Below are 22324 nucleotides of genomic sequence, written 5' to 3'. Positions count from 1 at the left end.
ATCTTGAAGGGAGGATGTTCCTTGAGAACAAAATCTGGATCAGTTAGAGGAGGTGCTGGAGGAATGAAATCACATTGTATTCGGAAATATTTTCCTAAAGAAATCGCATTGGAGGAATCCAGGAAGCCATGATGCAGAATACTAACCCTTTTGCAGGATCTGAACTCCAAGTTAAGGGAAGAACTGGATATAATCCTTTTTCAATAGGAAATTTTAAAGTGTTTTCATATGTTAACCACAATAGACTTTGATGCAGATGGCAATGGATTTTTTCCCTCAATCTCTATAGATTCAGGGAACGCACAGACTACAAATTCCTTTAGCCGCATGGATAGATTGTTATCATCTTATCCAAGAGGAGAAGCAAATTAAGTGGCCGGAACTTCAGTCCGGTTGTTCGGGCGTCTATTTTTCTTTTCTTTTTTTCCCCCCACCGATGATCTTGTTCATTTTGCAGAGGCATCAGAAGTCCAAATGGGAGCTATTTTGGGCATTCTTGGTGTCTTCTCCAAAACATAGTGTTGCAAAGTCTGGATTGTCAAGTGACAATTGTGGAGAACATTGGAGTTTGGCGTTTAAGGGAATGGCAAATGCTAATCCAATGTTGACAAGAACATTGTAGTAGGGATGTTGTATTATGGGTACCCCCATTTGAATTTTCTCAATTGGCTGGTGAGAACTTTCCTAAAGTAGCTTTGTAATATTTGTCAGTCACAATCCCTTTCTTCACAAAAATATAAAAGACTAAAAGAAAATAAAATTAAAAATGTCTAATATTTAGAAGAAACCATAAAGCTAAATGCTTCTTACCAGTTCCACACATCTGCAGATCATATTTTTGACCAAATCAAACTGTGTTTTGGATGAGCATAAGCCCCTCAACAAAACCATGGCCCGACAAAGGTATAGAGGACAAGATAGATGGACTTCTCTGCTACCACATCAACAATTCGAGGCCCATTCAATAATTTAAAAAACATCTTTTATTAAACAAGAAGCTAATTGTTAACACTGAAACAGAGTGATCTTTTGTCCTGATTCATTAACTACGAAAAGTGGAAACGCCTGAGCAGAAGTTTGCGTTCTCATCCTGCCAAGAGCATTAAACATTGTTGTGAAGTTTTTCCAAAGTACTAAATATTGGATAGGGAACAATAATGTGAAAACTCCTACCCACCTACAGAGGCGACTGGGTCATTATTAGCTTCAGTAGAGTTTCTGCTGTGCTCTTGCATCAATCTATACCTCCTTCAAGTTTCCTAAGCATACATACTTAATCTGCAAAGATATCCACACGGGAACATATATGTCACTTTGACAAAAGTTATTATTCAATGTAAATATTGGAATCACATTCACTTACTTCCAAGTATTCATCAATCCCATACTTGGAACCTTCCCTTCCAAGACCTGACTGCTTAAATCCTCCGAATGGTGCAACCTTACAAGACAAAATACCAATGTATCAAACTTGTTTTGCACATCTAGTAAAATAGATAAACTTATGGAGCCAACCTCAGTGGATATTAATCCTTCATTAACTCCAACAAGTCCATACTCAAGAGCTTCTGACACACGCCAAGAACGAGGCATGCTTCTAGTGAATATGTAAGCAGCTAAACCTGCACAAATGACAGTTCCACATAATCAATAAAAAAAAAATGGAAGGCGGATGTACATATTCTTGTCATTTGTTGACTATCTTAGTTGACGGAGAGTCTAAAATGTGCATCATAAAATGACATCAATTAAGAAAATAAAACAATGATCATAGCTGATACAACACTATATTTCTAGCAACAATTAGGGGGCGTTTGGTTTGCGTTTTCCACGTTGTTTTTTGTTTTCATTTTCTGAGAAAATGGAAAACGTGTTTGGTTTGCGTTTTTCACGTTCATTTTTAAGAAAATGATAGAGCGTTTTCTAAGAAAACGAAAAACGCGGAAAAGTCATTTTCTGAAAAACGAAAAACGCACGTTTTTCAGAAAATGAAAATGAAAATGGGGCAAACCAAACGCACCCTTAGCTTTCAACTGGTGGATTTAGCTGCAAGAAAGTTCCTTGCAGCTAAAAAGATACTAATCCCACTCCAAGTCAGCATAATGTGCTTATGTGATCTCGTCCCATGTTGACAATGTTAGCATTTATAAAGATGTACAGGAAGTTCCTAATCATAATTAAGAGCAAGATCAGTTAAGCTTCCCACTTACAGCTCGGTCTTCCAAGCTCTCCATAGAGCTTGATCTCTTGAGCTCTCCATATAGCTCAATCTCTCAAGCTTTTTATACAGCTTGGTCACCCAAACTCTCCATGCAACTCGGCCCATTGAGCACATACAACTAGGGTTGTAAATGAACCGAACATTCGTGAACAAGCTTGGTGTTGAGCTTATTTATGTTTGTTCAATACACATAAGATCAATTAATGAACAAGTTTGAACAACTCGTTAAACCAAATAAACAAGCTTGAACACGTGTTCAACTCGTTAATGTTTGTGAATAACATTCGTGAACAATATTTATGAACAACGTTCGTGAATAATATTGGTGAATAATATTTGTGAACTATGTTCATCAATAAAACTTTTTTGAACATGCTAAATAAACAAAAAAAGTTTCAAAATGAAGAAATAAATATGTATTATCAAGCTCAATAACCAACCTAACAAGCTTAAAAAGTAAAAATTTCAAACAATCAAACAAGCTTGAATTGAGAGCTCGAAATCATTTAAACGAACCGAGTTTAAGCTCATAAAAAAGAAACCAAACCAAGCTTGAACAATCATTTTAACAGCTTGATTCATTTTAGACTTGGCTTGGCTTGATTACCTTATCAAACAAGCTTGAACACCACAAAGTTTGGCTCAGCTTGGCTTGTTTACAGCCCTTGATACAACTCAGTTCCCCAATCGAACAATTGAAGTGGCCCACAATTCTAATAACCGCCACTCCACAATCACCATCTCTAGGGTAGCTATGACCGAACAATTGAAGCCGGTATAATCAAATAGTAATTGAGGTGAGATTAACAACCAAAAATGACTGAAATAATCAGAACAACCCCTCTACTTTCTTGGACATCATGGCCATAATCTCTACAGATTCCACACTTCCCACACATCTATAAGTAGTGAGGTATATTCAACGTAGATATGTTCACAATCTCTCTCTCTCGCAATTTCTATCATACTTTTGCTTCCACAAGCATTGTACTGACTTAAGCATCATAGGAGCTTTGTCAGATAACTTTGGCGCCATACGACGTTCCCTCTAGCATGTGTAGATCTATCTACCTGCATCATTCAAGTTGGATTGTGAAGTACAAATTATCTCGTCATCATCACCAACACAACATCTACCTCGATGAATTACAAACAAGTTAACGTTGCAAAATTATATGATCCACTAGCAATGTTGAAACTCTGCATTGTTAATCCATTTCCAAGCGCTTGTAGCTTTCTTCTTACTATTAATTCTATTGGTTCCTTGAACCCTATTTAACACTGAAAATATACTTCATGATGAAAAAAACTTCAATGACCATTGATAAAGAAAGCTTCATCAACATGATCTTCTATTGAAAAATATTATAGTTGATAGCGCTTAACCCAAAATCTCAAGCTCTTAGAAAAGGTTTTTTATTTATATTCTTAACACTTCTCCTTCATATGTAGGTGGCTATACTTGATTGGTTCAAAGCCAACACATGACTTTGAACTTCCTTTGATAACATGTAAAAGTGGATTGATAACCATTACTCTAAAAACCCAAGTTATTAGGAAAAGGACAAATTTAAATATTTATATTATTAACACAAATAAATCTGAAAAGAAATAATGAAGAGCACAAATTTGATCAATTAACGAACACAGGAGTAATAAATCCAGTATGATTGTCACCAACTTCAATTGTTTCAGCAATGTGACTGCTTTGACAAGTGGTTATATATTCACAAGCATACAACTATCTATATATGTCCACCAGTGTCTAAGCTCCATTTTGATTCCTATCATGATGAACTAACCTTTCAGACCCACAAGTACACAGTTGATGCATATCAAAACTAAAATTTAATCAAAGCAAAATGTTCTCAATTATATTGAACTACAAAAAAAACTACTTGGTAACAACAACCTAAAAAAAAAACATATATGCAGTGAATTTAGGAAATAACCTGCATTTGTATCATTAGCTATTTGTATAGCCTCTTCTTCAGTTTTAAAGCGTAAAAGTGGTGCAACTGGGCCAAATACTTCTTGACTGCACAGATTTTAGTCAAATATTATAGTAGTAGAGAATTAAAATAACATTAAGTCTAACAAAATCCAGTTGCGATAGTGTCTAAGAGCTAATGAATTCAATAGTCACTAAAAGGTAAAATAGCACTTGATCATAGTTATCGCCATTCACTACAATTAAGTTGTCATTGAACAGCATCACATCAGAGTACAAGCCAGAAAAGCTAAAGGCCATAGATTGTACCTAGATATTAGCATCTCATTATTGACATTTCCAAGTACAGTAGGCTCATAGAATGTCCTGCCTAGGCTGTGTCTCCTTCCCCCAACTAGTACATCTGCTCCCTGTAAAAGGAGTATAATTATTTGGTGGTCAATAAGTAAGGTGAATTTACTTCTAAGATTCAAGTGAGAAAAAATATTTTTATTAAGATTCACGATGTACAAAATAAGGACTATGCCTAGATTGATTACAAGTTTATTCATGGAATAATATTAAAAAAACAAAATATATTTATATAAAAATCATATAAGTCAAATAAATGTGAAAGTTCCTTTATTTCATTCAATTAGGTTACTCAATTAAGTATGAATGTGTTTGTAAGTCTTTCCATGCTGTATCATACCTCACAAATCTTCCAAGTCTCAGTTTGGTGCAATTAACTATCATATATACAATATCTCTAGGTTTATGATCAACATCAGTTTCAAAACTTGAAATGTGGATTGCCTACTCACTCACTATTTTATAGATGAGGCGTGGTTCACTGATCTAGGTAAAGCCAGCTCTTGAGGTGTTCTCACACCTAAGAGGCTGGAATGGTATCAAGTTCTCTTTATCACCCTAACTCAAGTGGCATCTTGGTTATCTCTTCTGAATTTATTTCAACTTTGTTCTACAAGTTTTTGAACTGCCTCAATTAAGAGCTAAGGCTTATCACTCAGCTATTCATTTCATGAAATCAATCAATTTTCCTGCTATATGGAGGCCTGCATCCAAGAATCAATATACCATTTAAAAAATCTTCGTGTCTAGTTTCAAGGAAGAAGGATAAAGATTGCAACTCTAAGAAAAAGTTATTGAGGTTTTGCATACAGAGGTTCAATTCAAGAATCAGTCATTTCTTGCTAAACCTATACCAGCATGGAACTTTCGTCTACGTACTCTACAATATGAATTATCTTTCTACTCTCAAGAGGAAAGAGTGAATGTGATTTAATTTTTTGTAAAGAAATTGAATCTTGAAACATTAGAGGTCAAGTTGTCAAACATCCGAGATCATTGTTTCATTAATTTTGTGGAATGATAACCTGATTGCCAAGGTGGCTAAACTTTGGCAATCTTCATAACATAGGCTACCAACATCTGCACCTAGAAGCCAAATAAGCAATTATCTGGAAATATTGAAATTCCAATGAGGATGAGCTGATTCTTCAAGGTTCACTAAAATTTCAACAAATAAGGTTGGTAATCAATGGGAATGGAGGACTTGATGAGATCTTAAGCAGTCTGACCAAAATTTTGTAGTTTGTCTTCTATTAAGAAGGAAATTTGAATAGAATTAAGACTATGAATATATAGTTCCACTGATTAAAGCAAGATAACAGCTGATATATATCTGAGTATAGTAAGCACTAAGCAGTAAAGAGCAATGTTTCATTGGATAAGAATGATAATCAGCTTGGTGAAATATAACCTAGAAATTGAAACTTGCCACACATTCAATGCAATTGTTGAAGAAGGTTATCAGATGACATTTACAGTGGGAGACTAGAGAAAATCAGTGAGTTACAAGAAAGGTGGAGGATCTCACTTGGCAAAAGACAACAATTTCACGATCCTAAGAGATTTCAACTAGAATCAATCAAAGCCACCTGATGGGAAAGAAAAATCAAGATAAGGGTACGTTCATACTGACAAGATGTTCCATGTGCAGAGAAAATGACCATGATATCATGAATGTCTTAAGAAAAAATCTTGACTTAATCTACTTGGAGAATACTATGTTAAGATAAAGAACCCATCTATGAGGAAATTCCTACAGAAGGAATTAACAAAGAGACTTGTGATCAAAATAATGAGGCTAAGAGCCTCATTATTAGAGGTATCATGGTTGTCCATGTGACAGAGGTTAACAAATAATATTTGCATAACATAGTATACATCTACAAAACATTAGGTGCAATCTCAATACATGATAATATGAGAGAAATAGGGTTGAGATGCTATGTAAACATTCAAAGATAAATTCTATAATTAGTTGTCAAAAATTTGTTGGTGCAATCTTACCCTAAGTGGTGAGTTCTAAATGGTATTGATGTATTTGGCAAAAAGATTTAAGTTTGGCTAATGTTGTATTTGCTTATAAGTTCTGTCAAGTGTGCAAGTGATCTTGAGAGGTTGGGAAAAAGATTTAAGTTTGGTTAATGTTGTATTTGCTTATAAGTTCTGTCAAGTGTGCAAGTGATCTTGAGAGGTTGGGAAAAAGATTTAAGTTTGGTTAATGTTGTATTTGCTTATAAGTTCTGTCAAGTGTGCAAGTGATCTTGAGAGGTTGGGAAAAAGATTTAAGTTTGGTTAATGTTGCATTTGCTTATAAGTTCTGTCAGGTGCAGTGATTGGAAAAATCTAAGTAGGTCAAATTGATTAAATACTTGGCAGATAGAGAAGTCCAATAGGAGCAGACAGATGGAGAAGTGTCAAGTTGATCGGATACTTAGTAGATGGAGAAGTTCAACATTAGTTGGCAGACAAGAAGTCCTCAAGGTTGATGACATACCTAGCAGATTGAAGAAGTCTTATAGAAGGGACTCCTGACAGGCAGAAGAAAACTTAAGACAAGGATTCCTAGTATGTGAGTTGTGAGAGGTTACAAGAGAACTTGTATTCTTAGTTTTTTGAGAATTTTTACATAGGTGCGTACTTGACTAAAAAATAAGGTATTTGTAGGCTGCAATCAACTGAGTAGTTGAGTCCACTCGGAAGTCAACTGAACACATTCTGCTCGTAAATAGATATAATCTTATCGGTAATTAGCTGATTGGAATTAATTCACTTTGTTAATTGATTACAATAAGTTAATCAATTAATTGATTTAATACACTCAACTAATAGAGTTTTAATTTTGATAAATCCCTAAAGTCCATAGTTAAACTCAAATTTACCTAAAAAATAAGAGTTAAAATGAAATTTATCTAAAATCAAAGGTTTAAATAAATTTTACCATAAAATGTATGAGTAAATGAAATTTATCCTAAAATCAGAGAGTAAATTAATTTTATCCTAAAATTAATTAATGAAATTAACCTAAAAAATGAGGTTTCAAATGAAATTTATCTTAAATGCCATTTTAAACCTAAAATTCAGAGTTAAATGGCATTTATCTATAACTGCAGTGTCAAATTATAATATGCCCTAAAATTAATTAGGTTGATTAAAATTTTAATTAGTGGAGCACAATAGGAAAAAACACAAACTCATCTTCTCAGTTGTAGTGTCAATTGCGACTCTACCATAATCTCAACTCGCGATCAACAAATCACAACCCAATAAAGGTCGGTAATGAGGTGAAACCCCTTCCAAAAACCTTACATATCTCCTACATAATCAACATTGCTTCTTAGAAGTTTTGCATCCACCTCCTCGGTCATCCACCTCCTCGATCCTTCATTATTGCTCTTATGTTTTCCATTCTCTATTTCATCCCAATTTATAGCCCTTCTTCCTCTCCTCTTCCCCTCCTTGTGACCAACAAAATTATTCTAAGTATCATGTAAGCAATTATGAATGATTCTTGTTGTCGATGAGCTGATTCTTCAAGGTTCACTAAAATTTCAACAAATAAGGTTGGTAATCAATGGGAATGGAGGACTTGATGAGATCTTAAGCAGTCTGACCAAAATTTTGTAGTTTGTCTTCTATTAAGAAGGAAATTTGAATAGAATTAAGACTATGAATATATAGTTCCACTGATTAAAGCAAGATAACAGCTGATATATATCTGAGTATAGTAAGCACTAAGCAGTAAAGAGCAATGTTTCATTGGATAAGAATGATAATCAGCTTAGTGAAATATAACCTAGAAATTGAAACTTGCCACACATTCAATGCAATTGTTGAAGAAGGTTATCAGATGACATTTACAGTGGGAGACTAGAGAAAATCAGTGAGTTACAAGAAAGGTGGAGGATCTCACTTGGCAAAAGACAACAATTTCACGATCCTAAGAGATTTCAACTAGAATCAATCAAAGCCACCTGATGGGAAAGAAAAATCAAGATAAGGGTACGTTCATACTGACAAGATGTTCCATGTGCAGAGAAAATGACCATGATATCATGAATGTCTTAAGAAAAAATCTTGACTTAATCTACTTGGAGAATACTATGTTAAGATAAAGAACCCATCTATGAGGAAATTCCTACAGAAGGAATTAACAAAGAGACTTGTGATCAAAATAATGAGGCTAAGAGCCTCATTATTAGAGGTATCATGGTTGTCCATGTGACAGAGGTTAACAAATAATATTTGCATAACATAGTATACATCTACAAAACATTAGGTGCAATCTCAATACATGATAATATGAGAGAAATAGGGTTGAGATGCTATGTAAACATTCAAAGATAAATTCTATAATTAGTTGTCAAAAATTTGTTGGTGCAATCTTACCCTAAGTGGTGAGTTCTAAATGGTATTGATGTATTTGGCAAAAAGATTTAAGTTTGGCTAATGTTGTATTTGCTTATAAGTTCTGTCAAGTGTGCAAGTGATCTTGAGAGGTTGGGAAAAAGATTTAAGTTTGGTTAATGTTGTATTTGCTTATAAGTTCTGTCAAGTGTGCAAGTGATCTTGAGAGGTTGGGAAAAAGATTTAAGTTTGGTTAATGTTGTATTTGCTTATAAGTTCTGTCAAGTGTGCAAGTGATCTTGAGAGGTTGGGAAAAAGATTTAAGTTTGGTTAATGTTGCATTTGCTTATAAGTTCTGTCAGGTGCAGTGATTGGAAAAATCTAAGTAGGTCAAATTGATTAAATACTTGGCAGATAGAGAAGTCCAATAGGAGCAGACAGATGGAGAAGTGTCAAGTTGATCGGATACTTAGTAGATGGAGAAGTTCAACATTAGTTGGCAGACAAGAAGTCCTCAAGGTTGATGACATACCTAGCAGATTGAAGAAGTCTTATAGAAGGGACTCCTGACAGGCAGAAGAAAACTTAAGGCAAGGATTCCTAGTATGTGAGTTGTGAGAGGTTACAAGAGAACTTGTATTCTTAGTTTTTTGAGAATTTTTACATAGGTGCGTACTTGACTAAAAAATAAGGTATTTGTAGGCTGCAATCAACTGAGTAGTTGAGTCCACTCGGAAGTCAACTGAACACATTCTGCTCGTAAATAGATATAATCTTATCGGTAATTAGCTGATTGGAATTAATTCACTTTGTTAATTGATTACAATAAGTTAATCAATTAATTGATTTAATACACTCAACTAATAGAGTTTTAATTTTGATAAATCCCTAAAGTCCATAGTTAAACTCAAATTTACCTAAAAAATAAGAGTTAAAATGAAATTTATCTAAAATCAAAGGTTTAAATAAATTTTACCATAAAATGTATGAGTAAATGAAATTTATCCTAAAATCAGAGAGTAAATTAATTTTATCCTAAAATTAATTAATGAAATTAACCTAAAAAATAAGGTTTCAAATGAAATTTATCTTAAATGCCATTTTAAACCTAAAATTCAGAGTTAAATGGCATTTATCTATAACTGCAGTGTCAAATTATAATATGCCCTAAAATTAATTAGGTTGATTAAAATTTTAATTAGTGGAGCACAATAGGAAAAAACACAAACTCATCTTCTCAGTTGTAGTGTCAATTGCGACTCTACCATAATCTCAACTCGCGATCAACAAATCACAACCCAATAAAGGTCGGTAATGAGGTGAAACCCCTTCCAAAAACCTTACATATCTCCTACATAATCAACATTGCTTCTTAGAAGTTTTGCATCCACCTCCTCGGTCATCCACCTCCTCGATCCTTCATTATTGCTCTTATGTTTTCCATTCTCTATTTCATCCCAATTTATAGCCCTTCTTCCTCTCCTCTTCCCCTCCTTGTGACCAACAAAATTATTCTAAGTATCATGTAAGCAATTATGAATGATTCTTGTTGTCTCCTTCCATGTCGGCCTAAGCAGCAATTGGTATCATCTGGCCATACGACATTGTTATGGGGAACAGAATGAGACATTGGGATCGTGCCGGTTCACGTGGTTCAAACTTTCAGTCCATGCATGATATACATCACTTATCCCTTACTGTGTTTCTATGAATCAACGAACAGAGACTTCATGAACTCCTAGACAAACTACCTCTGTAATAGTCCTATAGAGACTTGAATCCCAATAATTTTATACAGACGAAAGTTTTAAATATAAAAGACTATAATTTAGGTTTGAACGCATCAATAATAATAATAATAATAATGGCTCCAATCAGGAAAGCAATGACTATCCATAGTAGTAATGAAGATTACCTTTCCAGTAGCATCTTTGACTAATGATTCAACCTGAAGAAGCAAAAAGTCAGAAAGAACCATGTCACTAAATATTCCCAAGGGAGATTTTTTAAGGAAATAGAATTCATATTTAGGTGAAGAAAATTAATCACCTTTTCTAAAGCGGCTTCATTGATCAATGGACCCTGCAATAAGAAGATACAAGTTTAAAGATCTAAAGTTTCACACAAGTACAAAAAGTTTAGAAATACTCATGTTAATTAGAAATACTAAGTAAAAACACAAAACTGATCTACAAAATAAGTTAACTTTGAGATGATTAAAATTGAAGAAACGTATTTTCTCAAGGAGTGAAAAAACTTGAAGTTACTGGCCTTTTTACATCAACCAATTGCTGAAGATAAAGTATTTCCAGGTACATGAATATTGAAGGATTGAATTTGCTTCAAAATAGAAGTTAATACCTGAACAGTAGTTTCAATAAGGCCATTGCCAACTTCCAGAGCTTGAACAGCCTTTGCAAAAGCACTAGCGAATTTATCATATATACCTAGACAAAAGTGGAGTATAACACAGAGATGATAGAAATGAAACAAAAAGGAGTCAGAGAGGTAGGTACATACTGGTACAAACCAGTACAGATTGACACAAAATTAACTGGGGCCAATATAAACTAGCCCTAATCTCTCCATTTCAATTTCATTAGGCATATTTCACTTGTATGGGCAAAAAAGTTAGTATAAAACCTAATTCATTAAATTAAGACAAGAAATAAACAAAATCAAATGAAGATATAAAAAGATATAAGAATATTCCTATAGCATTAGCTCAACATTAGATGTCTTTTAACAACCACTGAGTTTAAATTAATATGATATTATTGTGTCACATTAAAATTGTAGAAAAATAGAGTGAAAGTGTAATATCTTTAAGAAAGGATCAATGAAAATTCAATAGAAAATCATTGTGTGATTTATTGATTCATGAAAAATTGGATTTGCATATTAAATTGTTACTTCTTTGCAAGGTAAAACTACATTTATTTTTCCAAACTTCCTATATCAGTAAACCAACATCTATATGATTTTTTAAATTATTTTCAGCATTTTATAAAACCACACAAAGGGGTTTCATATTTATCAAATTGTGAAATTTCAGAGTGAAATGCCCTCCTATTTGCCCTCTCTTCAAACAACACAGAAACTCCACCTCATGGTTTAAAATCTCGTACCTACCAAGTGAATTGGTCGAACGTATTGTTCTAATAGATTAACAAAACTCGATGCTATTAGGCACCGACAATGTCTCATGTATTGTTGTGTCAATTATGTCGGTGTGTATTGTTTCATACCAACACTTGGCACCTCTTGGCATGCTACCATACTGGTGAAGATGAATTGAGATAATGTTTTTTTAGCATGTATCCATACAAGGTAATGTTAAAATTGTATTATTCCAAGTGGAGAACAAAATTTGAATTTAAATATATAGTTGTGTTATTATTATTATTTTTTTTCGTCTCCTTCCTCCTTCCACCTCCAATTTGCCACTAGCACCATACATCAAAACGTTAACACAATATCAAAAAGCTATCATTTTAGTCAAAGACTAAAACTCTAACGCAGTTAGAGATTTTGAACCTCAGTTTGCACTTTTGCAAATTTTTGTTATCATTGTGTCAAGTAGTTATCTTCATTGTGGAGGGCTCATCAACTTAGTAGTGTCCAAGCTTCCCACTGCTCGCCGCCTCCCTTCCATTGCTTATCTTCTACACAAGAGTGATAAATTCTAGATCAACCAATCAATATATGACCAAACTAGATTTCATCCATGCTAACCCTTTGCTCTTGTTGTCATGAACTCCCATGCAATTAAGACTATCTTTTCCATCACAGTAGGCGCCTTGTTTAACAATCATCACCAACTCATCTTAGGAGCTATTTTCTCTTCCTCCTAGGAAGTCCATTATAGAATGTTAAAAGTTTTTCAAAGTTAATTGTTCACCAACTTGATAGACTTATTAAAGCTTACTTGGTGGTTAAAGTTTCCACCTAGCTTTATGTTGTTGACTACCGTGATACATTCTTTCCAATGGACAAACTCACTTTAATTCGCCTCTTCCTCTCCTTAGTTGCTTTCTTTCATTGGCCATTCATCAATTTGACATAAAAGAATATTTTCTTCACAGTGATCTTTTAGAGGACGTCTATGTGGAGCACCCTCCAAGGTTTGTTGCTCAAGGGAAGATGGGTCTGATGTGTAAATTGAGGAAGTGTGTACATGGATTAAAGTGATCTCTGAGAGCTTGGTTTAGAAAATTCAACTCAGCTCTTCTATAGTAGGACATGACAAGATTATTATAAATCACTCAGTGTTCTACTTCATTTCATAGTCAGGAAAACATATTGCTTTCTTTGTTTGTGTGGACAATCTTACCATCATTTCTAAATTAAACACTTGGGTATACTTTCTCGGCGGAGAAATTGCTTGTCTAAAAGAAGGTATATATATCACACAACACAAGTATAGCCGTCGCGGAGAGAAGAAGGAGGCAACGAGAGATTCCAAGGGGAAGGGAGTTAGGGCACGCCGAGGAGAAGAGTTTAACCGCGTATGAAGCGGAGAGAAAGGTCGAGGCCGAGGTGGGTCGCGGAGGACGTGGAGTTGGACACGTGAGCTGCCAACTGGGTCGCGGAGGGTGTGTCGCGGAGAGAAGTCGCGGCATAAATCATTCCCCTTTAAAGATATGAACAGGTTAAGCTAAACATGGCATACTACATAGCAATCAAAAACTAATCATGGCATACTGTGATCTAAGCATGATAACATAAACTGAACATAGGGCTAATACTGAAGCATAATGCTGAACTAAGATAAACTAAACTGAAGCTGCAATCAAACTCAACTAGCATAACTATTTTTGAGTTTTGAAAACTAATACATAATAGGTGAAAATACATAATCATACTGTTTGGGCCCGGCAACTGTACTTTGCTGTGCGCGCATCCCTAACTAGACCCGGGTTTGCAAGTCCCGAATTTAGTAGGGTTAACTAGGTTATCTAAACCTAGGGACGACTGTGGGAGTCCAACCCAATGGATATCTGATCCAGTACAGTGCCAACTGAAAAATAAAATACTGAATAGCTAATACTTGCTTATACTGAAATTTCTAGGTTATCTAAACCTAGAGCTAGGTTATCTGAACCTAGAGGCGACTGTGGGAGCCCACCCATTGGACCATAGTCCCATATAAGCTGTAATAAACTGATTTGCTATTTTAAATGCTACTAATGCATTTAACTGAGCTAATAAACATAACTGAAGTGGTAATTAGCTAAACTAACCTTTTATCGAACACTTGGTGTGCTAAAACCCTCCTCTCCATTAGGGAAATCACCTCTAGGCACCCAACAGCGTCTACGATCTCCAACTGAAGGAGAATAAACGTGTTCGGCCCATCTAAAGGTGCTAAACACAATCCCCAATCTCAAAGAAAGGTCTAAACACATCCTAAGTGCCGGAAAAACTAAATATAGCTAACAACCAATGCATAAATTCAAACGGAACTACTTATACCGCAGGTGAGGGGTTTCTTACCTCGTACGCTAATTTCCTTACAAATCTACCCGCTAGAAATTTCGGTGGAGACGATTTCTCGACGATTCCCTCGCGTCCACGTACTCTACTCGTGGAGGAATCTTCCTTGTGTTGAAATCGTTGCCGGATGGTGAACTTGGGACCTTTGGAGAAGATCCCTAGGCTCTTCTTGAATTGGCGCCGAGAGAAGGAGGAAGAGAGGAGAGGGGCGGCGTGGATGGGTGTCGGGGAGAAGGATTGCCGAACCACAAATCTAAAATAACTCAAACCAACCTAATTCTCCTATTTATATTAAGTGGTTCAATTGAACCAACTCTAATATAAATAAAATCGGTTCTCTTTTCTCTCAATATGGCCCGGCTGGTTCACCGGTTTCTAAAGCTAACTAATGGTTTAGCGGACCCGAGAGGTCCCGGGTTCGATTCCCGCTTAGACCGTTTTGCTTAATTAATTATTTTTGCTACTTACGCTACTCGGAAAATTCCGGAAAAATATCTAAAAATTCCAAAAAAATCCTAGAATATTTCTAAAATAGTTTTGAGAATTTTCGGCCGTTACAGCTACTGCTGAATCTCCTGAATCGATATTTCGCGAAGGAAAGAGGAACCACTGTCAGTTAGGTAAAGGAAGATTTCGGTGGCTTGACATGGAAGAAGAAGAGGATTCGCCAACGGGATGTTGTGAACTGGAAGAGAAGCCGAACCAAAAATTAAAAAAAATAATAAAAAATAAATATACTCCAAGGGCAAAAAGGAAGGCCGGCGGCACTGCGCAGAGGTGCTTGACATCGCTGGCGGTAGGGGGAAGAGGCTCAGACCTCACCGTGGCTAGGGTCCCGACCTCAGTGGCGGAGACAGAGAAGAAGAAAGGAAGAGGGAGGGAGGAGATGCTCAATCGCCGACTCTCTGTTCCCTGGTGTCGTCGGCGTCGGGCAGAGGAGAGGGAGGCAGCGGCGGTTGCGGCGTCGGTTAGGGCACGCGTGAGAGGAAGAGAAGGCGCGCGGGGAAGGCTTGGGGACACGCCGACAGAAGAGGAGGGGAAAAACAAAATAAAGAAAAAGAAAAACCAAAAAGGAAAAATAAAACTTTTCCTCACTTAAATTGGGTAACCTAAACAGGCTTTCCCGGACCCTGTTTCTATCCCCGTAAACTCGTCCATACGAGTTCCGAAAAATTCCCGAAAAATGTCCAAAATTCCGGAAAATTTTCTTATTAATATTCACCTATTTTCGGTATTTTATATTGTATCTAAGATCAGTAAAAGAGAAACAAAACCATAGCTGATAAACTAAATCTATCAGCAGGATTAAAGACGGAAAAATGAGGAAATGTTCATAGGGTAGGGATACCAAAAAAAAATTTAACATATTACTTTTTGATTCTTCATTAGTTGACCTACAAAATGATCTGACAAGATTTGAGATATATAATCCTACCATCTTATCATCCCCCATCTGAGAAGTTCAATAAAATCCAACAATTGTTAGTGTACCACCTGACAATCATATTAAACAACTGAAAACCCTACCTCCAAGGGGCCTCTCTTGGCATTGCATCTCTGACATTTTCAAATTCAAAGAAATTATATTGTACCAATTAGGTAAACGTCGATAATATCATACAATCCTTTCTTGTAAAGAGTCGAAGATAAAGAAACAAATAGATACAGAGAAGATATAAAAATTTTAAATCTGCTGATAATTAGGAAAAATAATATTCACGGGAACAAGGTGATGAAATATGTCATATTCCGGATCTGTCACCCAACCAGCCAACATGCAGTGATGGAAATGTCTATTTTATGAGCAATATACCGTCAAATGTCAATAGATGTTTCATCTTCATTAACCTTTTTATGGCAACACAGATGTAGTGCTGGAAGGAACGAGTTGAGCCTTTCCCTGAGCGCTGGTGAGATCGAATTACAAGAAATCAGAGGATCCAATGAATGTACCACGCCTTTTCTGAGCAATAAATTAATAGATGCTGAAACACTCCCAGCAAGCATCTCTCTGTGATGAACATCATAGTTATCTACTAGCAGAAACAAAAACTCTAGCAGCATATGTGTAATATCAACATACTGTGGCACAGAATTTACCATCAAAAGCATTGCAGGTTCAATGTTCATGATATTGTCAATCTTTTCATCAAAAAACAACCAGTCATAAAACAAAGCAAGCTTTGCATTTGCCTCATAATAATTCCTCCTGCAAGACTTCAGAAGCCAACCAATGACTGCCCACCTCGATATGACATTAGAATGAATTATCTCATTCGAAGGATGGTGGACACAACATATGAAGCGAACTATGTCACTTATCATAGACTCACTACCAGGCCAATATAAGTGCTTCTTGACAAACCATGTTTGGTACCTTTTCTGGCTCCCCCATTTCACAAAGGTGAGCAAAAACCTCAATTGGCTTTCCATTTGGGGACTGATCCTCAGCAAGAAAAAGTGTGATGGTGTTCTTCTCCAATAAAGGTTGGACAGACTGGAAAATTCTGAAACCTGGAAACTTTTAGGATCAAACAGCAGATCCTTCCAAATGTCCTTGAACTCAGGAATATAGGTCACATCTTGTAGAATACGGACAAGATCTCTACCAATATGCATAGACAACTGAAAGTGTTCTCTCAACGCCTTGACACAAAAGTCAATCTCCATCCTCTTCAGCTCTTCCAACTTGAAGCTTCCTCCTAACCTAAAATGATCTGCTAACAACCTGAGATAGACATACAATGCACTTGAGAGGACTATAGGCTCCTCTACCAACCAATCCCAATTGTTAGACAATATTTTAAGAACCTCGACACTCAACCACAAATTGGACTCGCTGAAATCCCCTCCAGTAATCTGCCTCATGAGAGAAATGAACAAAGTTTCAATCTTTTCGGCTGAGACGTGGATCAGCATTGAGCACACCCAGAGCAGCTGACATTTAGGAACCTCCAACAGCCTGGAGAAGGATTCATTGCAAAGTTTGAGGAGGATGGAGGTGAAAATCTCATATCCGTCCACAACAATGGAGTGAAGGTGGGTGAGATGCACTTTAGCAAGATGCGGTTGTGCCAGTATGCCGAAAGCAATTGCATGATTCAATTGGGAGTACTCGGGAGGAAATGGGATCGTAAGAGGAAAAGGGGGTTTCAACTGGTCCTGCAGGAGAAGGAATGCTTCTCTGAGGGACTTTTCGATGGGATTCTCCGCTTCGTGGGGAACGGTTCGAAGCAGCCTTTCGGGGCACATACCGAATTGTTAGCCTAAATAAGCAATTACAGAAAAGTCGGAAGAACAACTCACAAGTCTATCACTACCCGCCTGCATCAGATTTGGGATCTTGGGTGACCAAAATGAAGCTTCATCGTGGCCACAGTTCTAGGGCAGCGGCAGGCGCTCGAGCCTATTCGTTTCAGGAGAGAGGCTACTGCTGGATCTCCTGAATCGATATTTCGCGAAGGAAAGAGGAACCACTGTCAGTTAGGTAAAGGAAGATTTCGGTGGCTTGACATGGAAGAAGAAGAGGATTCGCCGACGGGATGTTGTGAACTGGAAGAGAAGCCGAACCAAAAATTAAAAAAAATAATAAAAAATAAATATACTCCAAGGGCAAAAAGGAAGGCCGGCGGCACTGCGCAGAGGTGCTTGACATCGCTGGCGGTAGGGGGAAGGGGCTCAGACCTTACCGTGGCTAGGGCTTCGGCTTGGAGGTAGCTTCCGGCCGAGAGGGGCGGCGGCGCATCCCGACCTCAGTGGCGGAGACAGAGAAGAAGAAAGGAAGAGGGAGGGAGGAGATGCTCAATCGCCGACTCTCTGTTCCCTGGTGTCGTCGGCGTCGGGCAGAGGAGAGGGAGGCAGCGGCGGTTGCGGCGTCGGTTAGGGCACGCGTGAGAGGAAGAGAAGGCGCGCGGGGAAGGCTTGGGGACACGCCGACAGAAGAGGAGGGGAAAAACAAAATAAAGAAAAAGAAAAACCAAAAGGAAAAATAAAACTTTTCCTCACTTAAATTGGGTAACCTAAACAGGCTTTCCCGGGCCCTGTTTCTATCCCCGTAAACTCGTCCATACGAGCTCCGAAAAATTCCCGAAAAATGTCCAAAATTCCAGAAAATTTTCTTATTAATATTCGCCTATTTTCGGTATTTTATATTGTATCTAAGATCAGTAAAAGAGAAACAAAACCATAGCTGATAAACTAAATCTATCAGTAGGATTAAAGACGGAAAAATGAGGAAATGTTCATAGGGTAGGGATACCAAAAAAAAATTTAACATATTACTTTTTGATTCTTCATTAGTTGACCTACAAAATGATCTGACAAGATTTGAGATATATAATCCTACCATCTTATCATCCCCCATCTAAGAAGTTCAATAAAATCCAACAATTGTTAGTGTACCACCTGACAATCATATTAAACAACTGAAAACCCTACCTCCAAGGGGCCTCTCTTGGCATTGCATCTCTGACATTTTCAAATTCAAAGAAATTATATTGTACCAATTAGGTAAACGTCGACAATATCATACAATCCTTTCTTGTAAAGAGTCGAAGATAAAGAAACAAATAGATACAGAGAAGATATAAAAATTTTAAATCTGCTGATAATTAGGAAAAATAATATTCACGGGAACAAGGTGATGAAATATGTCATATTCCGGATCTGTCACCCAACCAGCCAACATGCAGTGATGGAAATGTCTATTTTATGAGCAATATACCGTCAAATGTCAATAGATGTTTCATCTTCATTAACCTTTTTATGGCAACACAGATGTAGTGCTGGAAGGAACGAGTTGAGCCTTTCCCTGAGCGCTGGTGAGATCGAATTACAAGAAATCAGAGGATCCAATGAATGTACCACGCCTTTTCTGAGCAATAAATTAATAGATGCTGAAACACTCCCAGCAAGCATCTCTCTGTGATGAACATCATAGTTATCTACTAGCAGAAACAAAAACTCTAGCAGCATATGTGTAATATCAACATACTGTGGCACAGAATTTACCATCAAAAGCATTGCAGGTTCAATGTTCATGATATTGTCAATCTTTTCATCAAAAAACAACCAGTCATAAAACAAAGCAAGCTTTGCATTTGCCTCATAATAATTCCTCCTGCAAGACTTCAGAAGCCAACCAATGACTGCCCACCTCGATATGACATTAGAATGAATTATCTCATTCGAAGGATGGTGGACACAACATATGAAGCGAACTATGTCACTTATCATAGACTCACTACCAGGCCAATATAAGTGCTTCTTGACAAACCATGTTTGGTACCTTTTCTGGCTCCCCCATTTCACAAAGGTGAGCAAAAACCTCAATTGGCTTTCCATTTGGGGACTGATCCTCAGCAAGAAAAAGTGTGATGGTGTTCTTCTCCAATAAAGGTTGGACAGACTGGAAAATTCTGAAACCTGGAAACTTTTAGGATCAAACAGCAGATCCTTCCAAATGTCCTTGAACTCAGGAATATAGGTCACATCTTGTAGAATACGGACAAGATCTCTACCAATATGCATAGACAACTGAAAGTGTTCTCTCAACGCCTTGACACAAAAGTCAATCTCCATCCTCTTCAGCTCTTCCAACTTGAAGCTTCCTCCTAACCTAAAATGATCTGCTAACAACCTGAGATAGACATACAATGCACTTGAGAGGACTATAGGCTCCTCCACCAACCAATCCCAATTGTTAGACAATATTTTAAGAACCTCGACACTCAACCACAAATTGGACTCGCTGAAATCCCCTCCAGTAATCTGCCTCATGAGAGAAATGAACAAAGTTTCAATCTTTTCGGCTGAGACGTGGATCAGCATTGAGTACACCCAGAGCAGCTAACATTTAGGAACCTCCAACAGCCTGGAGAAGGATTCATTGCAAAGTTTGAGGAGGATGGAGGTGAAAATCTCATATCCGTCCACAACAATGGAGTGAAGGTGGGTGAGATGCACTTTAGCAAGATGCGGTTGTGCCAGTATGCCGAAAGCAATTGCATGATTCAATTGGGAGTACTCGGGAGGAAATGGGATCGTAAGAGGAAAAGGGGGTTTCAACTGGTCCTGCAGGAGAAGGAATGCTTCTCTGAGGGACTTTTCGATGGGATTCTCCGCTTCGTGGGGAACGGTTCGAAGCAGCCTTTCGGGGCACATACCGAATTGTTAGCCTAAAGAAGCAATTACAGAAAAGTCGGAAGAACAACTCACAAGTCTATCACTACCCGCCTGCATCAGATTTGGGATCTTGGGTGACCAAAATGAAGCTTCATCGTGGCCACAGTTCTAGGGCAGCGGCAGGCGCTCGAGCCTATTCGTTTCAGGAGAGAGGCTACTGATGGATCTCCTGAATCGATATTTCGCGAAGGAAAGAGGAACCACTGTCAGTTAGGTAAAGGAAGATTTCGGTGGCTTGACATGGAAGAAGAAGAGGATTCGGCGACGGGATGTTGTGAACTGGAAGAGAAGCCGAACCAAAAATTAAAAAAAAAATAAAAAATAAATATACTCTAAGGGTTTAGTTTTTTTTGAAACTATCCCCATAAATTTTGTTATTGTCATAAAAAAAACATTCTTTGATTTTGTTTCGAAATCACTTCCTCTGTTAAGGGGTCAATTGGTTCAGGATTACTCTTAATATTTTTAGTAGTTATTAATAAAAATCTTGTTTGCATATATATAAGCAAATTGCTTTCCACCCCCCTCCCCCCCCTCCCCCGACACGCGCTAGGGCAAAAAGGAAGGCCGGCGGCATTGCGCAGAGGTGCTTGACATCGCTGGCGGTAGGGGGAAGGGGCTCAGACCTTACCGTGGCTAGGGCTTCGGCTTGGAGGTAGCTTCCGGCCGAGAGGGGCGGCGGCGCATCCCGACCTCAGTGGCGGAGACAGAGAAGAAGAAAGGAAGAGGGAGGGAGGAGATGCTCAATCGCCGACTCTCTGTTCCTTGGTGTCGTCGGCGTCGGGCAGAGGAGAGGGAGGCAGCGGCGGTTGCGGCGCCGGTTAGGGCACGCGTTGTTGGTGCAATCATGCCCTGGAAGTTTCAATGTGTTGACAATTATTTAAATTTAGGTTAAAATGTTGGAACTAACATGCACTGTGAGTTTGCAGGAGGAGTTTCTTGCAGGTCAGAATTCCAGATGCAAGAGAAGTCCAAGAAGGTCGAGGACTGGATTCTTGGCAAAAAGAGTTCTTGTGGGTCAGAAGACCAGATGCAGGAAAAGAGAAGTCCAAGAAGGTCGGGGACCGGATTCTTGGCAAAGAGAAGCTCCTGCAAGTCACAAAAACATGCTCATGCAGCAGATTACCTCTGAATCGATCAGCCGATCGATTGAAGGTAAGTCAATCGATCAGCTGATCGATTAGTAAGGTTCTGCGCAGCACAGAATGCGTCTGGATCGATCATCCGATCGATTCAAGGTACTGAATCGATCATCCGATCGATCCGTGAACATTCTGTGCGAAGCACAGAATCGTTCTGAATCGATCAGCCGATCGATTCAAGGGATTGAATCGATCGGCCGATCGATCCGTGAACATTCTGTGCGAAGCACAGAATCGTGCTGAATCGATCAGTCGATCGATTCAAGGTATTGAATCGATCGGACGATCGATTCACGTGGTTACGATTTCATGAGCAAGGTGGCTGAATCGATTCAAACGCTGCTCCAATCGATCCAAGTCAAATAAAAGAATCTACACCGTTGATCTTGACGCGATGGTTTCCAACGGATACTTGTGAATCGATTGAGATATAGTCTCAATCGATCCACGGCGACGGTGGCGTGAGAAATGGCTAGTTTTCTCAACGTTTAAAACACGGGAAGAAATTGGAAAACAGTACAACAACAAACATATACTGTTCTATTGCTCTCCAAGTCCTTGAAAAGCTCTCAAGTGATCAAGATTCAAAGAAAAGGGTTCAAGCTCCTCTCCAACACTTACAAAAGTCCCACTGCA

At 37.7% G+C, this 22324-nt stretch overlaps 3 protein-coding genes and 1 long non-coding RNA gene across 5 annotated transcripts; all 4 read right to left on the bottom strand.

Annotated features, from left to right (window-relative positions):
- Nucleotides 1-774: 774 nt before the first annotated feature.
- On the bottom strand, nt 775-11417 carry LOC122050641 (succinate-semialdehyde dehydrogenase, mitochondrial-like; the record flags this gene model as incomplete). Its single annotated transcript, XM_042611533.1, has 9 exons — nt 775-1090; nt 1178-1278; nt 1364-1441; nt 1516-1622; nt 4174-4259; nt 4482-4582; nt 10783-10815; nt 10917-10949; nt 11229-11417. Coding segments are annotated over 8 exons (666 nt in total), but the record flags the coding sequence as incomplete, so codon positions are not given.
- A 4620-nt stretch (nt 11418-16037) lies between these two features.
- LOC122052406 (integrator complex subunit 3-like) lies at nt 16038-18365 on the bottom strand. Of its 2 annotated transcripts, XM_042613904.1 has the most exons (3): nt 18053-18347; nt 16464-17915; nt 16229-16374 (listed from the first exon to the last, which is right to left on the bottom strand). In XM_042613904.1, the coding sequence occupies exons 2-3, from the start codon at nt 17613-17615 to the stop codon at nt 16339-16341; spliced, it is 1188 nt and encodes a 395-aa protein (XP_042469838.1). In that variant the 5' UTR covers nt 17616-17915; nt 18053-18347; the 3' UTR covers nt 16229-16338. The 2 variants fall into 2 exon arrangements, with proteins under 2 accessions (XP_042469837.1, XP_042469838.1); XM_042613903.1 differs by having other exon boundaries at nt 16038-17915; nt 18053-18365.
- A 773-nt stretch (nt 18366-19138) lies between these two features.
- Nucleotides 19139-20192, bottom strand: LOC122052408 (integrator complex subunit 3-like). The gene is made up of 2 exons (XM_042613905.1): nt 19374-20192; nt 19139-19284 (listed from the first exon to the last, which is right to left on the bottom strand). The coding sequence occupies exons 1-2, from the start codon at nt 20190-20192 to the stop codon at nt 19249-19251; spliced, it is 855 nt and encodes a 284-aa protein (XP_042469839.1). The 3' UTR covers nt 19139-19248.
- Nucleotides 20193-20478: 286 nt separating this feature from the next.
- On the bottom strand, nt 20479-20805 carry LOC122052409. The gene is made up of 2 exons (XR_006131998.1): nt 20580-20805; nt 20479-20511 (listed from the first exon to the last, which is right to left on the bottom strand). It is a non-coding gene; the product is annotated as an uncharacterized LOC122052409 (long non-coding RNA).
- Between the last annotated feature and the right edge of the window lie 1519 nt (nt 20806-22324).

This window comes from Zingiber officinale, chromosome 3A (assembly GCF_018446385.1).
Source record: "Zingiber officinale cultivar Zhangliang chromosome 3A, Zo_v1.1, whole genome shotgun sequence".
Classification (NCBI taxonomy): Eukaryota; Viridiplantae; Streptophyta; class Magnoliopsida; order Zingiberales; family Zingiberaceae; genus Zingiber; species Zingiber officinale.
Note: the sequence above shows the minus strand (reverse complement) of the source record. Positions and strands in the feature narration are given on the sequence as shown.